This window comes from Sander vitreus, chromosome 19, assembly GCF_031162955.1.
Source record: "Sander vitreus isolate 19-12246 chromosome 19, sanVit1, whole genome shotgun sequence".
NCBI classification, from domain to species: Eukaryota; Metazoa; Chordata; class Actinopteri; order Perciformes; family Percidae; genus Sander; species Sander vitreus.
Genome location: NC_135873.1, coordinates 9683634 through 9708718, shown reverse-complemented (window position 1 = coordinate 9708718; position 25085 = coordinate 9683634). Strand labels below are relative to the sequence as shown.

The 25085-nt window shown below is 39.8% G+C and overlaps 1 protein-coding gene across 5 annotated transcripts in view; it reads right to left on the bottom strand.

The window, feature by feature from the left end:
- mpdz (multiple PDZ domain crumbs cell polarity complex component) overlaps window positions 1-25079 on the bottom strand; it is a 47020-nt gene extending 21941 nt beyond the window's left edge. For 4 of the 5 annotated variants that reach the window (XM_078275893.1, XM_078275894.1, XM_078275895.1 and 1 more), the window contains exons 1-23: window positions 25002-25079; window positions 22247-22332; window positions 20416-20582; window positions 17332-17493; window positions 16810-16949; window positions 16073-16286; window positions 14649-14771; window positions 14166-14363; window positions 13457-13559; window positions 12649-12737; window positions 11789-12023; window positions 9845-9922; window positions 9447-9526; window positions 9076-9222; window positions 8559-8729; window positions 7677-7862; window positions 7138-7347; window positions 5896-6054; window positions 5431-5574; window positions 2768-3112; window positions 2378-2489; window positions 1265-1463; window positions 297-338 (exon numbers count right to left, since the gene is read on the bottom strand). In XM_078275893.1, the coding sequence (XP_078132019.1) occupies window positions 297-338; window positions 1265-1463; window positions 2378-2489; window positions 2768-3112; window positions 5431-5574; window positions 5896-6054; window positions 7138-7347; window positions 7677-7862; window positions 8559-8729; window positions 9076-9222; window positions 9447-9526; window positions 9845-9922; window positions 11789-12023; window positions 12649-12737; window positions 13457-13559; window positions 14166-14363; window positions 14649-14771; window positions 16073-16286; window positions 16810-16949; window positions 17332-17493; window positions 20416-20582; window positions 22247-22262 (3320 nt within the window). In that variant the 5' untranslated portion in view covers window positions 22263-22332; window positions 25002-25079. The remainder of the gene's footprint in view (window positions 1-296; window positions 339-1264; window positions 1464-2377; window positions 2490-2767; window positions 3113-5430; window positions 5575-5895; window positions 6055-7137; window positions 7348-7676; window positions 7863-8558; window positions 8730-9075; window positions 9223-9446; window positions 9527-9844; window positions 9923-11788; window positions 12024-12648; window positions 12738-13456; window positions 13560-14165; window positions 14364-14648; window positions 14772-16072; window positions 16287-16809; window positions 16950-17331; window positions 17494-20415; window positions 20583-22246; window positions 22333-25001) is intronic. The other variant, XM_078275896.1, reaches the window with a different exon arrangement.
- Window positions 25080-25085: the final 6 nt, after the last annotated feature.

The window sequence follows — 25085 nt, the reverse complement described above, 5'->3', positions numbered from 1 at the left end:
CACGATTTATGTTTTGTTGAGACAAATGTCAAATGTTAGTTAATACACAGTGCAGTGTCCCAGCATAATTAAAATATTAATTAAAAACCACATCTTCACCAATTAAATTCCAAAACATTTAACCATTGTATTTTGTTGTTTTCATTGTTTTTGACACTGTTTGAATGAAAATTACTTTCTATTTCTGTGTCTGGATAAAGCTTTTTAACAGACTGCAATGAAGCCTGACAGCAGATGGAGAGAATGAGAGGAAGGAAACCAAAAATGCCACCAGCGTGGAAGTTAGTCATACTCACACATAAAATGGGCACAGATCTTCCTCAGGTGCACAAGCAGATCTAGAATGTGAAGAGTTGGCTTTTATGCACCGGAGCTGACAAACTGCCAAGTTTTTTAGCAGAACTTGTGAAACACCACAACCAATTTTCTTGTGGAACGGTAACTCCTTTAATGCAACATATGACTTTTGCAGGAACAACAAAGTCCAGTTATGTAAGAGGATTTACTTTTTCTTATATTGCTCTTAGAATCACTGAATACCACTTTTGACTGCATTCCCAGCACTGTTTGGAAAAGCTTTCAAAGTTTACTAAAGTTGCAACTTAAACATACCTCTTTTACATCACCCAGTTTATAGAAACAAATAACAATGAGGTGCATAATCAAGCACAAATATTAAATGCTTAAAAGTAAATATGTGATACACACATTAACTACATCAACATATATTGTTTGCAAGGCATGCATTTGCACAGAGAATTAACAGGCACTAAAAGTTGGCACAGAATGCTTATTAAGATTTTTCTCAAATTTGTAATCGCTTTGGTACAGTATGTAAATGGACAGTCACATTGTATCCTTGCAAGTGTGTTAAACAACTGCACTGTGAAGAGGAATACATTACGTAATTTACTGTGAATCAGAAAACAATGAACAAATGCCAGATCAGCAGAGTTGAGGGATCAGTTACTGACTGATAAGTTTCAAACATTTTGGATATTTCCTTATTTAAATCACAAATATATTGTATCTATGTTGTGCCCTCCCACTATTCATTTAGCCCAAAAAAAGTATTTGTTATATATTTTACCAAGCAAAGTAGTAGGGAAAAAATGCTTGGTATTGGTTCTAAAACTTCATATTGGTACTTGTATTGAACAATTTCAACAATCGCATTTGTGGCACAATCAACTACTTCCTTTGCAGAGTTTCACTAATATGTGTAAACATGTGTGGCCACTGCTGTCTAATCATAGTCTCTTACCCCATGTCTGGTCCAATGAGAGAGTGTCGTCTGAGCATGGCGCGAGCCTGAGCATTGGTCTGGTTGGCTGTAAGCTCTCCGTTTATGGCGAGGATGAGATCGCCCACGCCCAGCCGTCCGTCTCTGCTAATGGAGCCACCGTTGATAATACTGCGGATCAGCATTCCCAAACCATCTTTCAAGGCGCTCACGGTCATCCCTTTGAGGTAGATTATAAGAAACTGTTAAACACTAAGTTTGCATGTTGAACTGAATTGATAACACATAGTTTAAAGCTCTAACATTGAAGAGCAATCACTGAAAACTGAACTCCTTCAGTAAACATTTTCAGGACTAACTCCATTTTAAATGAAAAAGTCCCCTAATATAGAAAACTATATAGTTTCATAACTATATAGTTTTAACTTAAAATAAATCGGATTCATGGTAGTGGTATCAGTTCTGAAAAATAGAAAAACTCATATCCCAGCTAAGTATCCTAGAAACTGTCAGAGTATTCACACACAAATGTTTGTTCATTCTCAACGGAGTTACTTCAGAGATTTGGAGACAAGGTTATCTTAAACTTTTAAACTCTTTACTTTTAGCGCAGTGTACAGGGGTTCTTCTGCAAAGATCATAAAAATAACATCAGTATGTTCTATTTAAGAATGGATTTTGGTTTCATATTCAGTGTGGGAAAAAGATAAAAAATAGAAAACCCAAATGTATTTTGTAAAACATTTTGAATTGAGCATGAAATAGAAACAATCTAAGAGTACTAAAAAGCAAAACGAGGTACTGTTTTCAATGAGGCACTGAGGATAAACAGTGTCTTCATAACACCTATTTGTTTTAGAAGCTGAAACTTAGTATTCTCTGAGCCAGTAGCAGCCCCGTGGGTAGGTTTTGAAATGCAAATACCCCGTATAGCAAAGAAATTACCCTTTCAGACTGACAAACAGCCAACAATCTTTTCTATCATTTTGCTTGAAATCTGGCATTCATGAAAAATTCCACAAAAGTAAAAGACCAATACTTTCAGTCCTGCAACCTCATTTACACTTATGTGAAGAATAAGGAGAAAATAAACAAAAGAACAAATAAAAGAATGTCAAAAAAAGTAACACAAACCAAGGCTGGAGTTGCCCTTGACGACTGTGATAGTCCTTTCAAAATTGCTCCCTGAGGTCAGTACTTCTTCGTCACCGTCTTCTGCTGATTCTTTCACACCAGCCTCCTCGTCCTTGAGGGTGATAATTCAACACACTTATTCATGAAAGTAAATGAAAATATTAGGCCATACAAAATAGGGGTCTTAAGAGACGAGATACGTGCATGTAGAAATAAATTGAAGGCAAAAAAAACATAGAACTTCTATGTACTTTTTATAATGCACCTCAATATATGTGATGTTCACGACATGCCAACAGAATATTCATTGCTCATCTTATTTTTTCCTACAAACTTATTATATGGTAAATCCTCCTAATCTGTAGTTTGTAATTAGATAGATTAATTTACCTTAATGAACATCTTTATATCTTGAATGTCTTCAAAAGCCATGGGTGGCTCCTTCTGATAGGGAAGTGACTCCACGGGTTCATCTGGGACAGACGATCTGGTCCCTAGTTCAGCAAACGGGCTGTATGAGTTTGAGCACTCCACAGGTTCTTCTTTGGTCGAGTGAAGTGCCAGAAACTGATCAGAACTGCTTAGTATGGCATTAAAAGTCGGGACATGACCTCTCAAACTCGGAGGGGAGAAAGAGGCGGACTTCTCCGGGGAGAACGCTTGAGTCTTGTCTGCAAGGCCGGATGGTGTTGCAAAGCAGGGATGCTCATCCAACATGTCCAGGCGAGCTGTCAGCTAGGGCAAAACAAAGTATAGCAGCAGAATGAACGTTCCACTCTGATAGTTAGACACTTGCCCAACAGGGGCAATTTGTCTTGCTCAGTCGCTATCCCACCCTCCTTGTAATGAGCCATAGAAAAGTCATCAGTGGCCAATAGAGAGCAACAGGAACTTCTGGTGATCTTGAGCTTGCCATGCAAAAAAAAAATAGTTTTATTGTAACAGCATTTAAGACTTTATTAGAACCAGACTGAGTAGTGATGAATCTCAATAAGCACTTCCCTCAGGGAGCCAGAACAGAAGTATAAATCTTTAGAAAAAAGATAAAATATGCAAATATGTATTACAAGTGGGGCTCAATAAGCAGACATAAGAATAAGAAAGGAGATTTCATTTTAATAAAGTAGTGCTATAAATTTGGGGTGAACTGGGCTGTAAAAGTATTCCTATATTGCAATTATAAAAAATAAAAAAGACATTTACAGGCAACAGTGAAAAATGTATAGTTTTTAGCCAAAAGTTTTAGAATTGCTGTATTATCATATAGTGTATATAGTATGTCTATAGTAAAGTTTACATCTTTACATGTAATGAGTCGATTTATGGTATGCAGAGATTACTAGAGAGGAGGGTGATACAAATAAATTTTTGCAAATATCTAAGGGCAGAATAAGTCAGACATCTCTAAAAATATATCATTATAAAAACAATTAAAACTTTGACTGTCATGTTCCAGGCGTACCCAGATAAAGCTGAGGATGCCAATAAATTCATAATTTTTGAAATCACTTTTTAAAATTAATCTATTTCACAGCAAGACATAATATTGGTTTGGTCTGTTAAATTATTCAAATTGGTTGCATTATTTTAAATATAGTAAGAGAAAAGACTAGAGTACTTTAAAAAGACTTTAAATATAGTTGTCTATGGTCTTGGACAGAACAACTAATGCATGTGGACATGAATGACTCTCTTCAAAGCTAGACACCAGAAAAGCAAGAAGTACAATTGCAATCTATCAGTGCACTCATGAGAAAAAGAGCTGTCACTGTTTTATTGACAGTGGCTTGGAGGCTGACTTTGTGGACTCACTCATCTGATCTTTAACGCCCAGTTGACCTTTACATGTATGTGCCAGAAAGAAAAAAACATTCATATTCCTAAAAAAATATCACCTTAGATAGTGTCAGCAAGTGTGAAAAAAGCTGGTCCACCATTTACTGTCACTGAAGAAGATCTGAGCTTTATCAGCAGACTTGTTGCCTCTCTCTCAAGCTTTAGGGAAGAACACATTTCATCATCACAAGAAGACCGAGCTGTCTGACCTCATACAAACATTTGAAATCTGTTTTGTGAAATCCCCCAGTAATATAAAATTCCCCATGTTGTCCTGGCCCATAAATGTCTCTCTAGGCTCCCCTATTATAGTATACATTTCTGAGGAAGGCCTACAGATAAGTTCAGCTGTGACCTTTGGGGAAACAGTTTGTGTGCCCCTTGCTCTTCTTTGTTTATTTTCCTTATGGATATATGATTTAATATCCATTTGGGGACTTGCTGCTCTTGTGCACCCAGAGCAACAGAAGCAGCCACAGCTATAGCCCTCACATAACAAAAAAGTCAATAATGTTGTTACTGCCTTAACAAACAAAACAAAGAAAACATTTCTCATGATATTTTGGCTCTTCATAGCAAAAAAAAACAACAAACAGAGAATAATGACTACATGCTGCATAGCTCATTGTAACAAAGGGCAGTAACTATTGCAGCAGTCTCACATTGCCAGACCCTCCTACACAGCGCTGCGGAGGAGGGTCTGGCTAATCCACACAGCATTCCAGGATGGGAGAAAACCGTGCTCTGGTTCATTGGCATTTCTTTAAACCAATCACAATCGTCATGGACGGCACTAAGCACCGGGCAGAGGCACGGCCTCTGCAAAATAGCCTTGGGGAAGGAACTTGTTTTGGTGGAACATGTGTACGTTCAAAAGTTGTTTTAGTCGTGCAACACAAAACTCAGATTGGACAGATAGTCTAGCTAGCTGGCTGGATTTACCCTGCAGAGATCTGAGGAGCAGTTAACCATAGTCCTCATAAATCCACCGGAGTTTAAAATTCCAACACAAAGAAAGAGGAAAGTAACGGGCATCCAGCCGAAGAGAGCGAAATCCGGCGGAATTTCCGGCGGCAACGTAGCAATCGCAGAAGTGGAGCGTCGTGGATATAGACTACTATTGCAGTAACATCTAATGAAATAAGGGAATAATTTCAAGTTGTGCTTTTGGTTTCAGTAGTGGATTTCCTCTGCCGTGCTGTCTAACGGCTGCTTACCTTGGGCGTAGATGCGTGCAGGTAATCCAGGTCTGCGCTACAGCTGCTACCATGAAGAGCAATCATGGATGCCTGGAAAGTGTCGTCCTCCATCCCAGAGTAAGTGTGATCTAACACCTTTTCATCAGCTTCGCTGGTGTCAATCTGTGATAATGAGTGGAAGTAGTGTAACCAACTGACACAACACTGGCCTTTAGTATTAATCAATTTGGTGAACTATCCAATCGCATTGAACTACAAAAAATACTGCTGAGATAACATCCAGTATGTGTATCCCTTAATTAATGGCATCTATTTGTCAGAATAATACATATATAAGCTAACTGTATGCATGATTACAAACAAACAAACACACCTCTCTTGGTAAAAAGTTAGGCTGAAGCAAATATCACATGCTGAGTACAATTTGTTTTCCATTTTTCAGGATGTTCTGATTAATTTAGTTTTTCCCAAAAGCTAACTAACCAATGCAGGCTCTGCTCGGTATACGATGCCCTCAGTCAGTCCTTCTTCCTCTCCTTCTTCAACCAAAATATTGTTGAAGTCAAATGAATGGATGATGGATGATGAAGTAATTTCCTGCTCACCATATGGGTGTGGAGAGTGGGAATATCCACATATTCCCTAGGAAAGTGGAGAAATTCTTTCAGTGTCTCCAGTTTCATGTAATTTTATTTTTTTTTTTTTTTTTTTTTTTTTTTTATTGTGACCAAATCAAGTACAAATAAATTAGTATGGAATCAAAAAAAATGTTAGAAGTTAAGATTTTTCCAATGCTAATTATAGTTAAATACTGATCTTGGTGCACAAGAATAGAAATTGCTCAAAACTGCACATCATTCATAACTCTCTTTGAATTATTTGAACAGAAAAGCTCAAGAACATTTCATATGTATTCTTTCGTAATAGCTCTCGATATCAATTTTGTTGTCGCATGCAGCCTAGACAGATAGAAGAAAACCAAGAAGGCATACTGGAGGATTACACTTGTCAGACTCAATTTTGAGAGGCAATACAACAAAATACCCCTCAGAAGTACATTCCACGTCCTGCAGGAGAGTTGGACAACTCCACAGAGGCTTCCTACAGCTCTGTAATCCAGCTAACCTTGGCCGCTCACTGTGTAATCCAACGGCAGATTCAATACAAGAGAAATGCAGCACTGAGGCAGGAAGAATGCAAGTGGTTTTGCAGAGAGAAACATCCCGTACAAAGAGTACAGGTGCCTGGTACGACGAACATGTCGTTGGATGGACCCAATATTTTGACAGGTGCCCCAGTGTGTTTAAATGTACAAGAGGGTCTGTGCTCTTGGAAAATTCAATAACATAATACATGACACAAATGGCACAGGCCATTTTAAGCTGGTTGAATGAAGCAGTGGGTGGAATGCTAAACCTTGAAGCCAACCTCCACTCTATTTCCTGCATGAAATATTCAAGCCCTTGTAAGCTGAACCCTCATGACTGGATACAAAGGCACATGATATAAAGACAACCTGACTCACAACCTCACACACACACACGCAGTGATAAATCCCTGACATGCTGAACAAATTTGACAAAAAGCAATATGTTTAAAAACTCTTAGTAACCCCAACAGATATGGATACACTTGTCCCTTTATCCCCCGACACACAAGTCATATTTTACCTTCAATTTTCAGACATGTTTAAAGCAAAGAAAAAGAAACAATACTAATGCTTACAGGCAGTGGTTTGGCAACTCCTATCTGGACCTTGCCAAGGCCGGCTCCCTTCAGGGCCTGGACAGCATCCTCCAGACTGGCGTTCTCCAGGTTGGTGGTGTTAACATACATGAGTCGGTCTCCTGGCAACAGTCTGCCATCCTGCTCGGCCACACCGCAGGGAACAAGAGAGCGAATCACAATCACCGTCTTGGCGGGGTCCAGTGGGTCCTGTGGCGGAGCCAGTCCAGAAAAGTTCAGTGACAAGAGGTCAACAGGGTAACTATCACAGCCTTAAACTTAATGGAAATCACACGAAAAATAATGTATTTGGTTAGCATTATACATGAAGTCCTTTCTTTCCAGTGGAAATACTTGTATGAAGCAATTCAATGTGGATGAAAAAAAGACAATACTCCAAAATATCAAACATTTCATCCTACTGCTCCACACACACATGATAGAAAAATACAACATCTATAAAAGTAAAAATACAGTCTAAAATAATAACAATAACCCAATTTTTTATAAAACCTATAAGTCCCAGGAAGATTTCCCACCTGGTAGTCCAGAATGCTGAATCCCAATCCCCCTTCGCCCTTTTCAAGCTCGATATTCTGGATCTCCAACTCCCACATAGCCAAAGGAGATCCTATCGCCTCCTGTGTCACATTATCCTCTGCCGCTGCCGCTGCATTCACCTCTGAGTCTTCAGCAACCACAACGCTGCTCAGGTCTATTTGTTTCTGCAGAGGAAAAGCCCCAAATCTCTACGTAACAGCTTCCTCACTTTTACTCCCAACCCCATAGGCTGCTACCCGCTAGCCGTGTTTCTGGCAGCAGATAAAAGGGAAATATCTTTGGGATGCTAGGGCCTTAGTACATTATCACAGATAAAGCTGGAGAGATGAAAACCCCTTCCCCAAAGGGAAGCTGCTTTTGATGTCTCATATCTCTAGCAAATGATATTGTTGGCTGCTGCGGAGGTATTACTAGAATTGGTTTTAATAAACTTTCAGCCTCCCCTGCTGATTGCTTAGTCTTAATCTATCATGGTTGATAATGTGGGAAGCCAATGGAGCGATTGACAGCTCGGGCTAAACTAATAACAGTTGATGGGTTAAAGGAGGAGGAGAACTTTAGGAGTTTTTCTCTCCAATCATATCTCCATAGCTCATATGCAGAGGTAGGGACATATTTTTCATGATGCATTACTGCATGTCGAGGTGATGCAAGGAGTTTCCATCTCGTATATGCATCAGCTGCTTCAAAAAGCTGCATGTTTTTAGCCTTGAGAAAGCAAAGATTCCATCATTTTCTACACGTTTTTTTACTCCTAAACCTAACAATACTTGACAAATATCGAAGAGTTATGAAAGTTGAAAAATGTAAATTTTAAGAACAATACATATGAGTAAATTTGTGATGGTTCAGCACAGTACCTTTAATATAGACGTTTTGGACAAAGTCTCTGCTTCTGGTTGGACAGCATCCATAACAGTCTGCAGGTAAGGGGCGGGCCTACAGCATGTCATGTATACACAGAGTGGAAGCTCCTTCAAGATCCTGACTACTTCCTTGTGGGTTTCACCAATCAGGGATATACCATTAACCTAAGAAAGGAGAAGTCAGCATTAGCTTCATTCAAAACTAAATGCAGTAGCTAAGAATTAAAGCAGCATTATTTGATTTTGTTTTCTTATTTTGGGTGATTTGAGGGCCACAGAACAAATTTCAACTTGTTGTAGCAAACATGTTAAGAAACAGTTGCCTATTTACACATCCAGCAGACACAGAGCAACATTAGCATTCATGTGGACTCGTGTCTCTGGCCACCTTTTAGCTCTGGTATGTGTATACAGTATATCAAAATAACTTGTTCATTACTGCTCCATAAACAAAATAGCTTTAAAAACATGTAGGTAGTTAAGCCTCTGCAAATATTAACGGACCACACACCTCAAGCAGTTCATCTCCACTGAACAGCTTGCCACAGCGACCTACGGGTCCCTCAGGTAGGACAGAGCGGATGTAATGATGCCCACTGTTGGCTTCTAAACTGATGCCCAGGCCGCTGTTCTCACTAAACTTCTCCACCTGAGCCACCTGTTACGGAAACAAGAAACCACATCTCAGTTAGCATGGTAGTAATTCACTTTAAATCTATTAGTGACTCAGTCCCTTTTGTTTGCCGACTAAGGTCATTCTTCCTTTTAAGATACCAGTTTTGAGTTATTTACCATTATAAGTCAATTCAAGCAGGAACAAAGTTCTGGTAAATACAATTTGATGCATGAGAGAAAGGAATTGACTTTGAAAAAGAAACTTACTACAACTTCATTACTTGGACCCAGAATCTCGAGCCACTTCTTCATTAGTTCTTCCTCTTCAAAGGGTGTTAGCTTTATCCCTTGATGAACACAATACAAAAGTATTAATATACAAGACAACATTTAAGTGAAATTGTGATAAATCATTCACAGCCAGCAATGCAACATACACTTCTATTTGCAAGGTACTAATGTTTTCTTTGAGATCAGACCCTCTTAAAAAAAGAAAATCTTTATCTTTGCTTATTCTGCGAAACTACCCAACACCCATCTCAGTATTTCCTCGGTGTGTGTGTCGCTAGTCAGTGTGTTACTGACAACAATAACCCCTTATCTGTCAGATGTGTGGCCATTATCTCTGCTGGTGCACTTAGAGAAGAAGAATCCCAGCCTCGTACCATGTGTGTCTTCTGTTAGCTGATCCGTTGCTGGGCTGACATCAGATCCTCCACTCTTTGTCTGGAGTGGCTTTTCATCTGTGGGGACAGTAAACACACAATGAAGAGTGAGACAGACCAAAGCAGGCAGCGGCACAGACACATGACAGTGTAGGCACACAGCCACTGGAAAAAGTCATCTAATTTCCAGCTCACCCACAGACAAAAAAACACAAACCTATAACAATGCTGAATTTATTTGAAATAGTGTCTTTTTTATTTGACACACTACTACGTCACTCTTCAGAAATAGTTTGAGCATTTCCTACTCTTTAACAATGACCCTCACTTTAGAAGAAGGACCCACCTATCTCATTTCCTTATTAGCCCGAAAAAGGATATACATACATGCCCTTGATGATGTTATCCATAATGACAGACTTAAACATTCCAGGACTGCAAATATCTGTTTAATGACCCTGGTACTTTTTTACGACTTAATACCACTGTTTATGTCTTTGGAGTTCCACAGGGCACTGAAGTCACCCATGAAATTACTACCCATGCGCCCAGGCAAGCCATGGTCTACGCTGTACATCAGCACCTTTTAAGTGCTAACATAAAACTAATACTAGCTAGTCTGGTATGTGAAAAGGAGCTTAATAACCTTAAAACTGACTTGACAACAATTTAAGTGAGTAGTTAATTTTCTTTTGTTAATCCCAACCATGATATGGCCCATTACAACTTTGTAAATCAAACCTATGATCTTATGCCCAGTAAGTTAGCTAAAATATATTCTTACTCGGCAAACTCGTGTTTTTAACAAGGGAGCTCTAGGGACATAACCTCATATAATATGGGGATGCACTGATGTAGTCCTTTTTTTATCTGTAAATACTCAGAAGTGTATCTCAATTTTTTTTAACAGGTTGCAAAGCAGCCAAGAAAATCCTCTGTCTGACGACTGCCTGCTGCTAGTCTTCCTGCAGGTTTTTGGGGCTAGAACTTCCTCTTGCCAGATCGAATCACTTTCAAGCTCCATCTATCACTATTGACAACCTTTGCAAGTTGCTTTTCTTGCTTCTGTACTAGCCTGGCGGTCCTATCGGGACAGCTGGGGACAAGAATCTTTCTGTTTACTCTCTGTCTATCTTGTTTTAATGTTAACATTTTAAAAATGCAAAAAGTAATTGCAAAATGATTATAGGTACTTGCACACACATGCAGACCTCAGCTGTAACCCAACTGTCAATGTCTTAGATGATGTTGGGCATCATATGCTGATTCATTACTGGATATATTAGGGTCTATCCAGTGCAATATTCTGCCAGTGCAATACAATCATGAATGAGAAGTGTAGGACTTGACAGAAATCGTTTCACAAAGTGTTTACATGACTTTTCCATGTTTTTTTTCATGTCTGAGAAAATAGTTTTGTCCTATTGGCCTCTGTCAGTGATTATTAATGAGTGCATTTCTCTGTCTTTTTAGGTGAAGATGGCCAGTAACATGGGCGTACTCATTCTATTGCTGGTATTAGGAGGAACCCTCTAAGAGGATAACGTAATTCATTTTTCAGTATTAGGCGAAGTGTTAAACGGTGTAAAATGTACGCAAACTATTAACAAATCCTTCAGTAGCAGAATAAAGACACCGGCTACATATTAAATAGAGAGCTACCGTTCTCATTCTATAATAAATCACAATTTTGACATCAATTTGGACTGTATTATTGGAGTATAACTCACGTAAGTGTTTTTATTTGAGGCTGGAGAATGTCCTGCTTCTGTATTTTAACTATATTGATAAAAGTGACTGAAATTTCCATATGGAGTCACTCATTATTACATCATGACAACTTCTGTCTGAGCCACATTTACACATCAAATGACAAATTTTTTTGACAAGGGTGATGTGTTTTTGTCTATCCTCATTAAATTTCTCTCGCTTCATCCTTCGTACCTTCAGCAGCCTCCTCAGCCTTCTTTCTCTCTAGCTCCAGCTCCATCATGACAACGGCGGTGGTGGGGATGGTGGTGCAAGGGGACAGGGCGCTGACACCAGGGGTCACAACAGGGGGGATCTCATCAGGCCTGAAGTCCCGCCGGATCAGCTTAAGGTGGACTGTCTGGCTCGTGTGTCTGAGCACTTCCACTGCCTGCTGATTGGTGTATCCCTGGATGTTTACACCATCAACCTGCAGAGGGACGTCATTTGTGAGCCCATTGATTAGACGAGGGCCAGAACAGCTTGTGCTGACGTTGTGAGTGGGCTAACTTGCCATCTACATTCTTGTTTGATAGAGGTGAGATTGAAACATGAGTGTTGCACATGACTATTCCCATCTATTTTAGCCATTCACTTTATTTATTTGGATCATTTCAAGTTGAAAAAAATCACACAATTAAGTGTTTTACTAAGTTTTTAAGTTGGTTATCATTTATGCTTTAAGCACAAAACTTAATCAAGCGCACATTCACACCAATACACCAGAACAAACGGTTTTGTAAGAACTGTATAAAACACAAGGCAAGGCAAATCATGTTTCAAAATGATGCAGGAAATTACACAGAGTTTAACTTCATTGTTAATGTCGTGCAGTAATGAAATGAAAAACTTAATTGCTCAGTGTGCTAAAGAAAAAAAACACTTTATGAACTATCAGTTCATTGTGAATTATTCATTATCTCAAAATGACCTTGCATTGACTAAATGTGATCACTATATTAGATTATATTAAACATGCACTGCATATTTTACCTCATGCCACTGAAGACAGAGAAAATAGTAATAGCTACAAAGAGCATAACTGGGGTACTTACAGCTATTATCTGGTCTCCAACGTGAATTCGGCCATCTTGATCTACGGCACTGCCTTTTGTTATGCTCTTAACAAAAATGCCAGAGGGCTCTGAGGAGTCGGAACAAGTACAACAAATGTAAAAGATGAGGAACACAGCCATGAATCGTGACATTAAATAAGACCCAAGGAGAAAAGCAAACGGATCTTTTAGTTTGATGTTAAAAGTCAGGGTCAGTGAGCATGTTTCAATACTGTATAAGTCATGAACAAGATGGGATGATCCCAGTGCACTTATGCTAGCCTTGAAAAATAAAGACTTTTAAGCCAAGGCCATTCAATATTCAGTTTGATTCAATGAATATAGCAGCTTATAATAAAAGGCTGTCTGTGGTCCCATTATATTGTAGCTAATTGCTACATTTTAGAGGCCAATACAAGTGAAAAGATATTTTAAAGTTGATTATTTTGGACACTTTCGGGGCAGTGTAAAAAGGGGTTCTTGGGGCTAACATGTTAGCATACAATTGTCACATCCAGCAGACAATAGCATTCAATTGCAGGTTGTGTTTCTGTCCACCTAACGACTGTAAGTCTAATATACATCCAAAACAATAAGCTAAAAGATGCTAAAACACTCTGTAGAGTTGGATGTTAATACCGGTATTACTATGAGCAACCCCTTTCATATTACACATTTAATTTATTGTTCATAGGCTAGAAAAGTATTAATCATTGCAGTTTAAATGTGCATTTAGGGAAGCACGGAAGTAATGAAGCATAAATATGACACTTTAAATGAAATGGTCATCTATTCTGCCATTTCTCACCTGCATTTTTATCTCCAACATAGCCAGCAATAGTGATCCCCAGTCCCTGCGTGTTCTTGGTAAGGCTCACATCAAATGCTTCATCCTCTTCTTCCTCATAGCCCTGTGAAAAGATGAATGGCAGGTCAACATCCACTGATAAAATAAAAGTATAAGATGATTCATTTCACAACAGCAGAAAAGCAAGTGATGGCACTTCAGTCATCCGACTAAACCACATGGGCACCAAAATACCTCGTAGCTATAAAAACACAGCTAATGTTTGCATTCAAAAAGATATGGTGTCATATAGTGAGTCACTGCATTTCATTCATGTTTAAATAGGAATGAGTGTTGATAATAGCCATGAAATCACTGTTTTAAGTGCTGTTGCTGAGAAAGTAAAGGAACATTTGCTCTCCAAAACATGAGTCACAGGAAATGTAACCTGCTCTTTTCTTTAAATTGTGTTTATTTAAAGCTGTCAAGAGTTAGAACTGATAAAACTGGAGATGAAAGACCTGAACTTTAAGTCTGAAGTGTTTCTAATATAAGTGTATAACTCTTGAGAGTGTGTCGTTTATGGTCATCAATCATCATCTCAATCATTTGTTATAGAGAAACTGCTTTGCTATACTGACACTCCAAATAATGAAATCCATTTGAATGCGACACATTTTCATATTGTAAGAATGTCTATCACATTTCTGAGTGAAACAGCCCCTCTCACCTGTTCATTGACAGTGGGGAGCACCACAGGCATGACAGCAGAGACGGAGGGATTCTCATCCACAGGGCCCCTGGTAACCACCAGCTTCACCCTGTTGCCACACTGCCTGAGGACCTGGGCCACCTGTTCGCTGCCCATGCCGTGCAGGTCAGTGTCACCGATTCTCAGGATGTGGTCCCCACTGCGCAGGCGGCCATCCTGAGGTAGAAAAAGTATGTTTTTATGACAAAGTCTGTGTAGCTTCAGTAGAATTCAAACCCATAATGACACTATCAGTACCAATCAAAAGACAAGAGTGACTTAGTGTTAATTATGTGCTTGCAATTCTCATTATACCTAACTGACAAGAGCCATCTCTTTAGAACATTGAAAGTGTCATAAAATACAAACAAATTGCCTTTTCATGGTAAACACTGTATAAACAACTATTAACAATGCTAAAGCAAATTCCCAAATAAAGTAGGGATGCATTATTGCAATCACCTGATCAGCTATGCCTCCAGAAAGGATGGTTTTGACGATAACCCCAGTGGTCTTTCCTCCCACAATACCGAAGCCGAGACCGGTGCCGTCGTTGACCAGCTCAATTGTTTCCACGTGCTGCCACTAGGCATCGTAAAAGACAAGAAACAATAAAGCTAATAAATGTACAAAATGTAACAAAAACCTTTCTTTATTCAACCATAAACGTAAAAAAATATAAGAAATATATATATAAAGAAAATATAGTGTTGTCCAGTGTCATATAAGAATAACTTTTAATCAGTAGTTGTAGCAAAGTCTTATTTTTTCCTATAAGAAACTGTGTCTGCCGTTGTCACATTTTACTGCCATGTTGGATTGACGTTGGATTGTGTTGCATGTGTGTTACACTCTTATGTCAAGGCAAGCATGTGTGTGTAGTTTTTTGTATCATGTCAGATCGTGTACCTATTCATCGTTCCTTCAAGTTTAAAGGGGCACTATGCAGTTTTGGCAATTTCTTCGCCGTTTTCTCGCTTTTTACTCACAGCTTTCTCTATAGAGCTCCACCTACAGCTTGGGAATAGATATTTGGCAACGCTGTCGTAAAAACTCGTTGGCGACTCTTCCCCCCTCCCATCTTCTCCCTCTGGTCATGTGCATTCGTTTTCAAAGAAGCCGGCGAACGCACGGAGCCATGTCCACTGAGGTTTTTCTCAAAATATTACCCTTCTCTCCCGGGTCCGTAACATTATTCATTCAATAGCCTTAGAACGCTGTCGGAGCAGAATCAACTTGCGTTTGCCAACATCAAGCTGACAAGAAACTCTGTGCCAGATAAAGTTTCTGATCAAAGATACTTACAAGTGCAACAGCAAGAACGCCAGGTCAGCATCGGATTTGCAGGCTTGTGTTTGTCTCAGTTTTCGCCATTCTGAAAACGCAGCTCCTATGTTTACTTGTGTCTGACTCCTCGCTCGCTCAGTCTGCTGTTTCCTCTTTCTCTGTTCCTCCGACAATGCTTTCCTAGCTTTCTGCTTCTTTTTTGCCGGCTCAGCCATGACGATAGTGTGAAAAACTCCATCGCTACCTTCTTCTTATAGCTAGCCGGTTCCTGGATGGGGGCGTGTAGCGGCCATAGACAGTGAAAGAAAGTAGCGGCGTGTATGTGTGCAGTGCCGTGAAACAATTCGTTACATCGCGAGACCTGATATCACGCGATACTTCGTGGCGCTGTGGCCGGCGGCTTGCCGCCGAAAGTTGCACGGGTGGTTTTTCCGCTCACAGGGGCTAGGGGGGAGCGAGACGACCACCATTCAACCCGAAAAAAAAAGTCATATAACCATCCCAATGACTCCGAAGCTGTTCAGTTAAGGTAAATTAAGCTAACTGCCTAGTTCCCCTTTAAGTTTTCATGCGTGACATGAATGAGAATGTATCTATACCGCGCTGGAGTTGGCTGACAGTGTACTGGCAGCAGAGGGCGTGCGGGACACCGCGGGACTGGTCAGTTGAGGTATTGGTCCTCGTGCCACCGTGAGCTGCACCCTCTCTGAAGCACTCTGCAGGATGCCTATAGCCTGCTGGTGGGTCACTGTCTGGTCCAGGAGCTGGCCATTGATGGCTAAGATCTGGTCAGCTTCTTTGAGCTTCCCATCACTGTAGGGGAAGGAAGCATGGAGTGTCATAGTGAGAGGGAGCGAGGGGGACATAATACAGTAAATGGTGTCAGAGCCTTTATCTGTTTCCTCATTTCAGATATAGGATATTCACTGTCTACTCATTGACAGTGTTACTTTGTCATTTGCTCTTACAATTTTTGTCAAATGTCTCTCTGACAGAAATGTACAGGTAATAATTGTACACATTTAGTTATGTTCCTATTCGTGTAGCATTTTTGTTTTGTATGAAGGCACTAAATGTATGTATGCATTTTAAGAAAACATCTAAAGCCACAGTCTAGGCAAAAAAAGTTGCCTAGACAAAGTTGTAAAAACTTATTTCTAGTAAAAGGGCCAATTTGTAAGATTCCACAAAATCTCCCCGAACGTCCCTGACTGTCTGAAAAGGACTACTCTAACTCCTTAATTCTTCACCAAATATTGAAACACTTTCTGGAAAGTGGACTTTGTTCACAGATATGTTTAATCAGTCTTTGCATGCCATGTTGATTCTTACATACCAGTCAGCCACACTTCCTGGTTGGATTTCCTGGATGAAGATGCCGAGCTCTCCACGGTTCTCGCTCTTTAGGCCCACCACGCTGAAGCCAAGACCTCCTGACTCTGGCTTCTGCAGGTCCACGTGTGTCACGTAGCGCCCCTGGGTTATACACACATATGCAATTTGGCTCAAGGCTGATTCACTATAGCATCAAAGCTGCAGGCAGTCTTTAGAAGTCTATTTGAAGTGTCTCAAGAGAAAAGAACGCAGTGAGCAGCCTGTAGCTCTCGTCTTTGATTGTCTTTGGGTATTTGGTTGGCGTTATGAAAGACATAATCAAGGTAATCTACCTGTTTACAGATGAGGTGCAGATTTTTGTGCTTGTGTTAAAATGACCAAAACATAAAATAATGTGGTGGGAACTAAACAACAGGCGAACAGCAGAATGTCCCATAGAAGCTTAAGTTATTACATTGACATTAAACTCAAAAGCAGTGTACACACAGTACGATGATCAATTTGGCTTTACAGTTGTCTATACCTGCGCCATGGTGTGAATAAGGAGTTCAAATTCTTCAGATGCTGTCTTGCCATTGATGAGTGTAGAAGCTGATATGTCTGAGTAGGAAACATGGCCGCCATTGGGCTTGACTTCTGTTACGTGATCGCTAAGGTCACTCCCACGTGACGCTGGGACACTCCCCTGGAAAAATAAAGAAATACACATGTAGGAGTGTGTATCAGTGATGTTGAAAACAGCAGATGTTACAATGAAGAATTATTCTGATGTGCAGTTTCAACTAAATACCTAAATGTACTGTAAATGTGATGTTGTCCAGTTTGCAGCTAGATAACAGCTTTGACTTTCTGCAACATGATCCTGCAGATACTAGTAATTACTAGGACAATCCAACCAAAGACAATTAAAAGTTCAAACAAAAAACATGACTCATTCCTACTGTGGATGTAAACATTAAGCAAGTTTAATTTTAGACACCCAAACCCTTAAGTCTGAAACCATTGGGATGCCAGACAGCTTGTTATCCCACCATGATTAGCTGGATCTATGGCAGCCTAATCCTTTAGGGTATAGTGGCTCTTAGCTGATGTTCTAACAATGACTATGCTCCAAATACAAAATTTCTATCATGGTGGGGGAAAAGCATCACTGGCCATCTGGATGCCTTAATATGCTTGGGTTTTAATTAGTGCAATGACTTTACTTGTGTGACAGATGAATTAAAGGAATGAGACAACTACATAAAATGGTGTTTTTCCAATTTCATTAGCCAAAGGGCATACTATTTATGACCATCTGAATTGGATTCAAAAGGACGGGCATAATACACAGCAGTATTTTCATAAACACTCCATTCGGCATATGGCATTGCCAAGCTAAAGCTGTCCTTGTGAACTTGTGCATTTGCATTTTGGAAAGTTGACTGCGCAACTTTCAGTTTAGGAAATGTGTACTGTAAATGATGCCTCCTTTAATAAATGCAGTCCCAGATTAGTCCTGGGAAACAAAACTCAATTGGACACATTAATGCTGCACACTGCAAACAAAACCCTATGGGCCGGGCTAACTTAGCATAGCATGCTGCTAAGTTGCTGTCCTCATGCGTGAGCTTTGTTAGCTGGGGCCTGGCTAAGAGGATTAAAGTTCCAGTTTGGTTCTTGCACATTTAAGAAATTATTTCTGCCCCACTTCACACAGCGGCCTCCTTCTCATTGGAGAGTTAGGGCCTTGTCGCCATAGCGACATGGGCTGAGCAAGGCCTAACTAGCAGAGCCAAAAGACGGACAGTGTGTGTGTTTGTGTGTCTGGCTCTTGTCTCACAACAAAACACAAAACACACCCTCTCTCCAAATTGATTCTGCTTAAGTGGGCCAAACAAGTGCAGTTGTTTGGAAGCTCTATAAAAACATAACAACGACTTGTTGCAGTTTCTGATATACGTCTCTTTACAGTGTTTACAACCTAGAATGGGTCCATTTCAAGATCCGAAGGGAAGTTATGATGAATGGCTGCTTGATAAATTTTGCCCAGTAAAACAAACACATACATGAGCACACGCAGTAGGAATGTACCTCTTTTGAAATAAGCTAAATCGCCAGCACACAAAAATGCCAGCAGGGCTTTATAATCTAAATTCCACAAGGGGTAAAAAAAAAGAAAACTCTAGCATCCCTGCCTCCCACTGCATAACTCACATATTTCCGTCTCTATTTCTCAAATGCTTACCCATGCCCCTTTCCACTGCGACTTAAGAGCTCTTTACTTCCACTCAAATGTTCTATTCTCAGTGGAGAGAATCAGCTTGAAAAAGAGTTCCTGACTTAGACCAACTATCTCTGCTCATGTACCCATATTATGTCTGGCTCTTGTGAACCCTGACAGCAATTTGGCCATAGCAGCAACACTATTGGGGATGGGGATTTAAAGGGGTGGGGGAGTGTGTGAGCCAAAAACAGAATCAGTGAGGTCGCCCAGGAAACAGGAAAGATAAAGGCAGTAGAAATTGTGGAGAATATGGATATGGAAAATATTCTAACCTTACTGTGTGCTACCGGTAACGCAGGAGTTTCAATTTGACCTTCTTCTTGGCGATGTTATGTTTAACATGTAACCACTGACATAAGACTTCATGTCAGTCTTAAACCAGTACGTACATGCCCATATGTACATCAAAAACACTGTACCCGCCGCAGTTGTTTCTCTTGTCCGCAGCAGCTGTTAAGAGCCTTCCTAATGTGATTCCACAGTCCTCTTTCTGTGCAAAACTGCATTATAAAGTTAATATAAGGTTTAACAGTCTGAGTTAGTCTGACTAAGTGGATATCTTCCCAAGGTCACAGTCATTTTAGTTTGTGGGGATCTTGTGTCTGATAATGTGTTATCGATTCCTCCACAGTTAAACACTAAAAGGCATTTGGCTTTGGCTAATTTGGCTAATTTGGCAGCTTCATATTTGCTTCAGCTGAACTTTAGAATGCTTTTGTGCACAGAACGACCAAGGTTTTTGTCCCCCATCACCTACATTGATATTGCTTAAGGATGGGAACTCTTTCAATGTACGTGGCCTGGCATTCATTATTAATATGAAAAAAGTGAACCTATTTCTCCGAATCCATTGTAACCTAGGCAAATGCATTGTGGTTGGAATAATGCTTGGGCCTAAAGGCTAGTTAATGTATTAACATCAAAATATCACCATAGCTTAGCCAAAAAAACCAAAGCCCCCTTCATGACTACTTCTGTTTATATTACTTCTGTGCTAACAAAGTGTGGCGCTGCCATCTGGCATTTTATAGTCATACACTAATAATGCAGAACTCTAAATAACCATAACCTTTTGATGCCCTTCCATGGAGCCTTCACAGCCTGGGAACCAAGCATCACTCATTTGTATTCAGCATTGTCATTCTAATCTAACATGTTCACAGTCTCGCAGGCCCAGGTAGGCTAACAATAATCAATATTGCATTGTTTACATGTAAATAAACACAACTTTTAATAGATAAAGTCCTATACTGTAGTTATGTTTATTGCATTATTATGGATACCTGGGCCTACCAGGTACAAGGACAAAAAGTGGACACCATGAAATCATTTTGAGTTTACCTGGTCTCTGACATGCTGGACAGACTTCTGCAAGGCGAGGATCTGGTGGAAGAGGGGGCTCTGGAGCACTGATTTGAGCAGGCTGAGCTTCTCCTCAGTGGGCACCTCCCCCCGCTCCTTCAGTTTGGCCTGGAGACGCTCCACAGCCTGCAAGGCACGCTGCGTATCTGCAAGCCGCCGCATATTTCAGTGACAGCGCCGGCCGGCGTGAAGGAGTGGATGCAGGGAGAAGCAGGCGTTGGAGAGATAGAGATGGATAAAGGTGATGAGGACAGAGGCTTTATCAGTGCATGGGCAGCGATAGTGAGACAGGGAAGGGTGTTTAGACATAGCCTCATTTTTTCATTTGAGTATCCTTATTTAATTTTTACTTTTAATAGTACACTTCCTGTTAAATATACAGTATTCCAGACTGCCTTTAACTTATTTCTTTATGTTTCCAATGGTATGTAAATAAGCATTGAGGAATGTTGGAGAGAGCCACACATCTTGTAGGCTTAGCTTACGCTGACTGGTTCTCAACAGTCCTAACAATATATTGAAATCACGTAGCATCAGGTTTTGTATTAGAGGAAAGAAAACATGATCTGTAGGTTTTCAAAATTGCAATGTTTCCTTTTTTGCCTTTAGGGTTAATGGTGGGTTGCGCAGGAGCATTGAATGGGTATCAGGTGGGATAAAGGAACCAGGCCCTCCACAGTTTGCTTGCTGGACCCTGCATAAACCCCACAATCAAACTCCAGAGTGGCTTGTTAGTAAGGATGGGCCAGCCCAACGTCATCTGGACAAAAATGAAGCAATTTCCGAAGCTCACCAACTGTGACTAACACCTAATAGGGCGTGCACAATGTCCAAAGCACATTTTGCACTTACAAGCTTTGTTGTTAGAACAAAGGTTGTAAACAAGCCAATGACATTGGGGTCTCAGCAGGTTCGTTTCTGTTCGCCACTGGTCCTATGCAGGTAACTATCATTTTCATTGCCCCTGCCTCAGTGAGCATTACCCACCAGAGTGTGGCATGTACGTGTGCGTCGCTCTGTTTGCATCTTGGGTGTGTTCCAAAAGATGGGCTCTGGAGCATAGCATCAGGATGACACTATTAAAATTGCAGGCCTAGTTTGATTCATTCAAAAAATAAATACAATACAAATTCAGTTTCTCTAAGTATGAGGTAAAACATAAATTGAAATGATTTAAGCCTCAATTCTCATGCTACCATCATGCAGTTGATAGTACATAAGTACATGGTCAACATGCCAGTCTTGACAGTGACCACAGATTGTGGCTTTAAAGAAAGAAGCTGACAGCCCCAATTTGGCTTCATTCTTGACAGTTGGACAAATAAATCTCTATGAGGACAAACAAACAATCAAGTATATGGCAACATTTTCAGATATGGCAACATTGGCAGTCCACACGCCTTGAACTGAATCCAGTGCCTCTTACACTGGTTGAGGAGAAAAACTCACAGCAGGAGCCAAATACGGATGCAGAGCCAGCAAAGACGGACACCCAACTGACTAGACCAAACCCCTCTGCAAAAAACGCTCATTTTAGATATGGAGATTGGATGGAGGCAATATTTCATGTTTTGTCTTATCATGATAGATTAGAACTATTGGAGACATTAAAGCTTGGGCCTGTTAAATTAGAGATAGAGGAACAAGAGAAAAGAACATTTGATAGATACAATGAATACATACTGTAGCCATATGCACAAGTAACTATCATTTCCCTAACATGTATATATGTAATCATAATAAATAACACACTGACTCAATTAGGTGTATCTGGCTGCCATAAAACAATAAAAAAAAAAGGATTACTTACCCATTGTTTCTATCATTTTTAGAACTCCATGTGAATGTGATTTCTTCCCATTAACAGCAATGTCAAACTCTTTCCTTTTTCAGGGCCTGCAAAGAACAACACATTGGTGTTCTGTCTTTTTCTCAACAATCAGAAAACATCAGCTGAACTGTTTTAACTTCCACAGCACACTGGATGCAAACAGGAAATAATAAGCTTGGAGAGGCTCATTCTCTATTCGAAAGGTCAAAATGAAAGAGAAAATGGATATATTTCAATTCCGTCGGGCCATATTTATCTCTTAAGAATGCTTCACCATAACATCACAGAGTAACCATTGTACTGAAGAACTGTAGGCTATTTACTGAGTCACCAGCGCAATGGTGCAGCGTGTCTGTCTGAGCACACATCCACTGTAGGTTGTTAGTTCCCTTATATTTGACTAATGCTCTGATTGATGGATTAACCGTCCTGGCAATTCAGATTCCTGGGACTTCAATCAGTGCACTTTGGCAGTAGTTTTGTAATATTCCAGACATGTCTGCAGCCGGCATTAAATATGATCATCCATTTTAATCCTAGCAGATAAATATAGCCATATTTCTTCCTGAAACAACATTCTGATGATTAATAATCATATTCAGGTCTTATCAGTTATTTTAAAACTAGTGTAAGAACCTGCTTGCATCATAATAGGGCGGCAACAATTATTTTGATCATATATTAATCTGCCAATTATTTTCTCAATTAATCTAATTGTTAAAATGTATTTAAAATGTCAGAAAATAGTTAAAATGGCCATCAGAATTTTTCACAGCCCTAGGTGATCTATTGCAATAACATGGTTTATTTAACAACAGTCCAAAACCCAAAGAAATCAGTTTACTATTACATATGACAAAGAAAAGAAAAAATCCTCAGTCAGCCTAGATAGTTGCAGATTCATTTTGTCGATTGACTAATCCATGAATCGTTGCAACTCTAAGTCATAATTTCAGTAGCCAGTTGTAATGTAGATTTTTGCTTTTTTTCTTCAAATCAAAGGCTGCATGGACTATTATTTGTTGTGCTTCTTTGGATGAAAATATATATTAAGGTATATTGAAGGTCCTCATTCTTTCCCAGCCCACTGTCACTCATTACATCTGATTTATAATATGATTGACAGTAAGTAGACTATATACATAAACATGTTGCCATTAAATTACATACATGTATATATGTCACATGCTTGAAATAACCTATATAGGTAGTTATGTGTTTTATATTTGACTAATGCTGTTATCAATGGTGTCATGGCTGTCAACTCCCATCTTAGGAATGTCACACTTGACTTTAGAAGCATGGCATGACTCAGGGAGACATTACACGATTAAAGGAGATTGGTAAGGCCATTAAAAGCCCTATATAGACGCTTAGAATAGCTACAGTACATGTGGCAACAGGATCACCACAGCACTGATTTGTTTATAAATGCTCCTCATTTGATTCATCAAATGCTAATAACTTTCCACCCGACTGAGCTTCCTAAATACTGTATGTGGCCGTTTTCTTCATCTTAGACCTGAATATTATTAGGTTTATTTTAGTTTTGATTAGTGTTAAATTGTCTGTACTAGTATAGGCTACATAATACATTACTGCAGGAAAATATATTAGTGCTGCATAAATGTGATTATCTTTACTACTTTATTACTGCTACTGATCCTGTATGACCCCTCAAACGATGATTAAAATGACTACTGGCACCCAGTTCCAGTGAAGCATATAGCCTATATTTCAGACTTAACAAATACACAATTATATAATATTCCAATAGGGCCTTGGGCTTTAGCAGTAAGTTTATCTCTGTAGGCTGCCCAGTAGTGGTGTAATACATTTTTTTCTGATGCTATTACAATAATATGGCTATAATAACATAAATATAGCCTTGGTGTTGCTTTCAGGGACATATAGCAGAGTGCCCGTTTAAATGTGTAGGACGTGTATTATGGTTCATATTCTTAAAGCAAGAGCAGTTTTGATTCACTATTTAGGTAGCACATCCAGTTGCTTGGAATGATTCACAGAAGGCTTAGCTAAGGAACTCATTAGCTACTGTTACACAGTGGACTTCAACCCAAAACACGGGAGCTTTAAGGTGGCGTTTACCTCCGAAAATAACAGTTGAAGTCATGTGTGAGCTTTGCCGTGACCACAAATAGCTAATGATAACGGGTTGTCGTTTCATCGTGCAGTTCTTCGCCAAAATAATTGGCAATGTCGGTCGAGTACGTCCCCATTTAACACTTGCTTATCTTATTAAAGCGTTTGCTACAATAGAAGTATGCGTATTGTTTTGTAAATCCAGTCAGGTTTGCTAGCTAGTATTTTGAATAAAGTCGCCAAGGCACTTGGGACAATCCGCTTTTCTCAACTCCTCCTCCTCCTCCTTCACCATCTCATCCATGGAGCAAGAAAGCAACAGGCTTCCGAAAGAGAGACGGTAAAGAAGTTAGATAGTATCGCTAGTTTGGGTCAGAAAACGCCACCCGGGGGCTACTTACAGTACACAGATAATACTTTATGCTTGAAAAGAGACACTAAAAGCAATTTAAATCCCGCCTTTCTTGCTGAGTGACCCACCGCGACCACAGGCGTCTCAGAATATTTTCCTCTCATTAGCGACAATATGTAGCTAAGAAAGGCACATCTCGCAAAAGCGGAAGTTGGTAATATATTCCCAAATCTTCAGTAACATGTACTCAAGCGAAACCTGTCAAAAATAATCACTTACATGTGTGTGGAGCCTTTGCTTTCCCGGCTGCCAGTATCCTATCCTATCCTCTGTTGTCCTGCGGCTAACGGCGCACTGACTGGG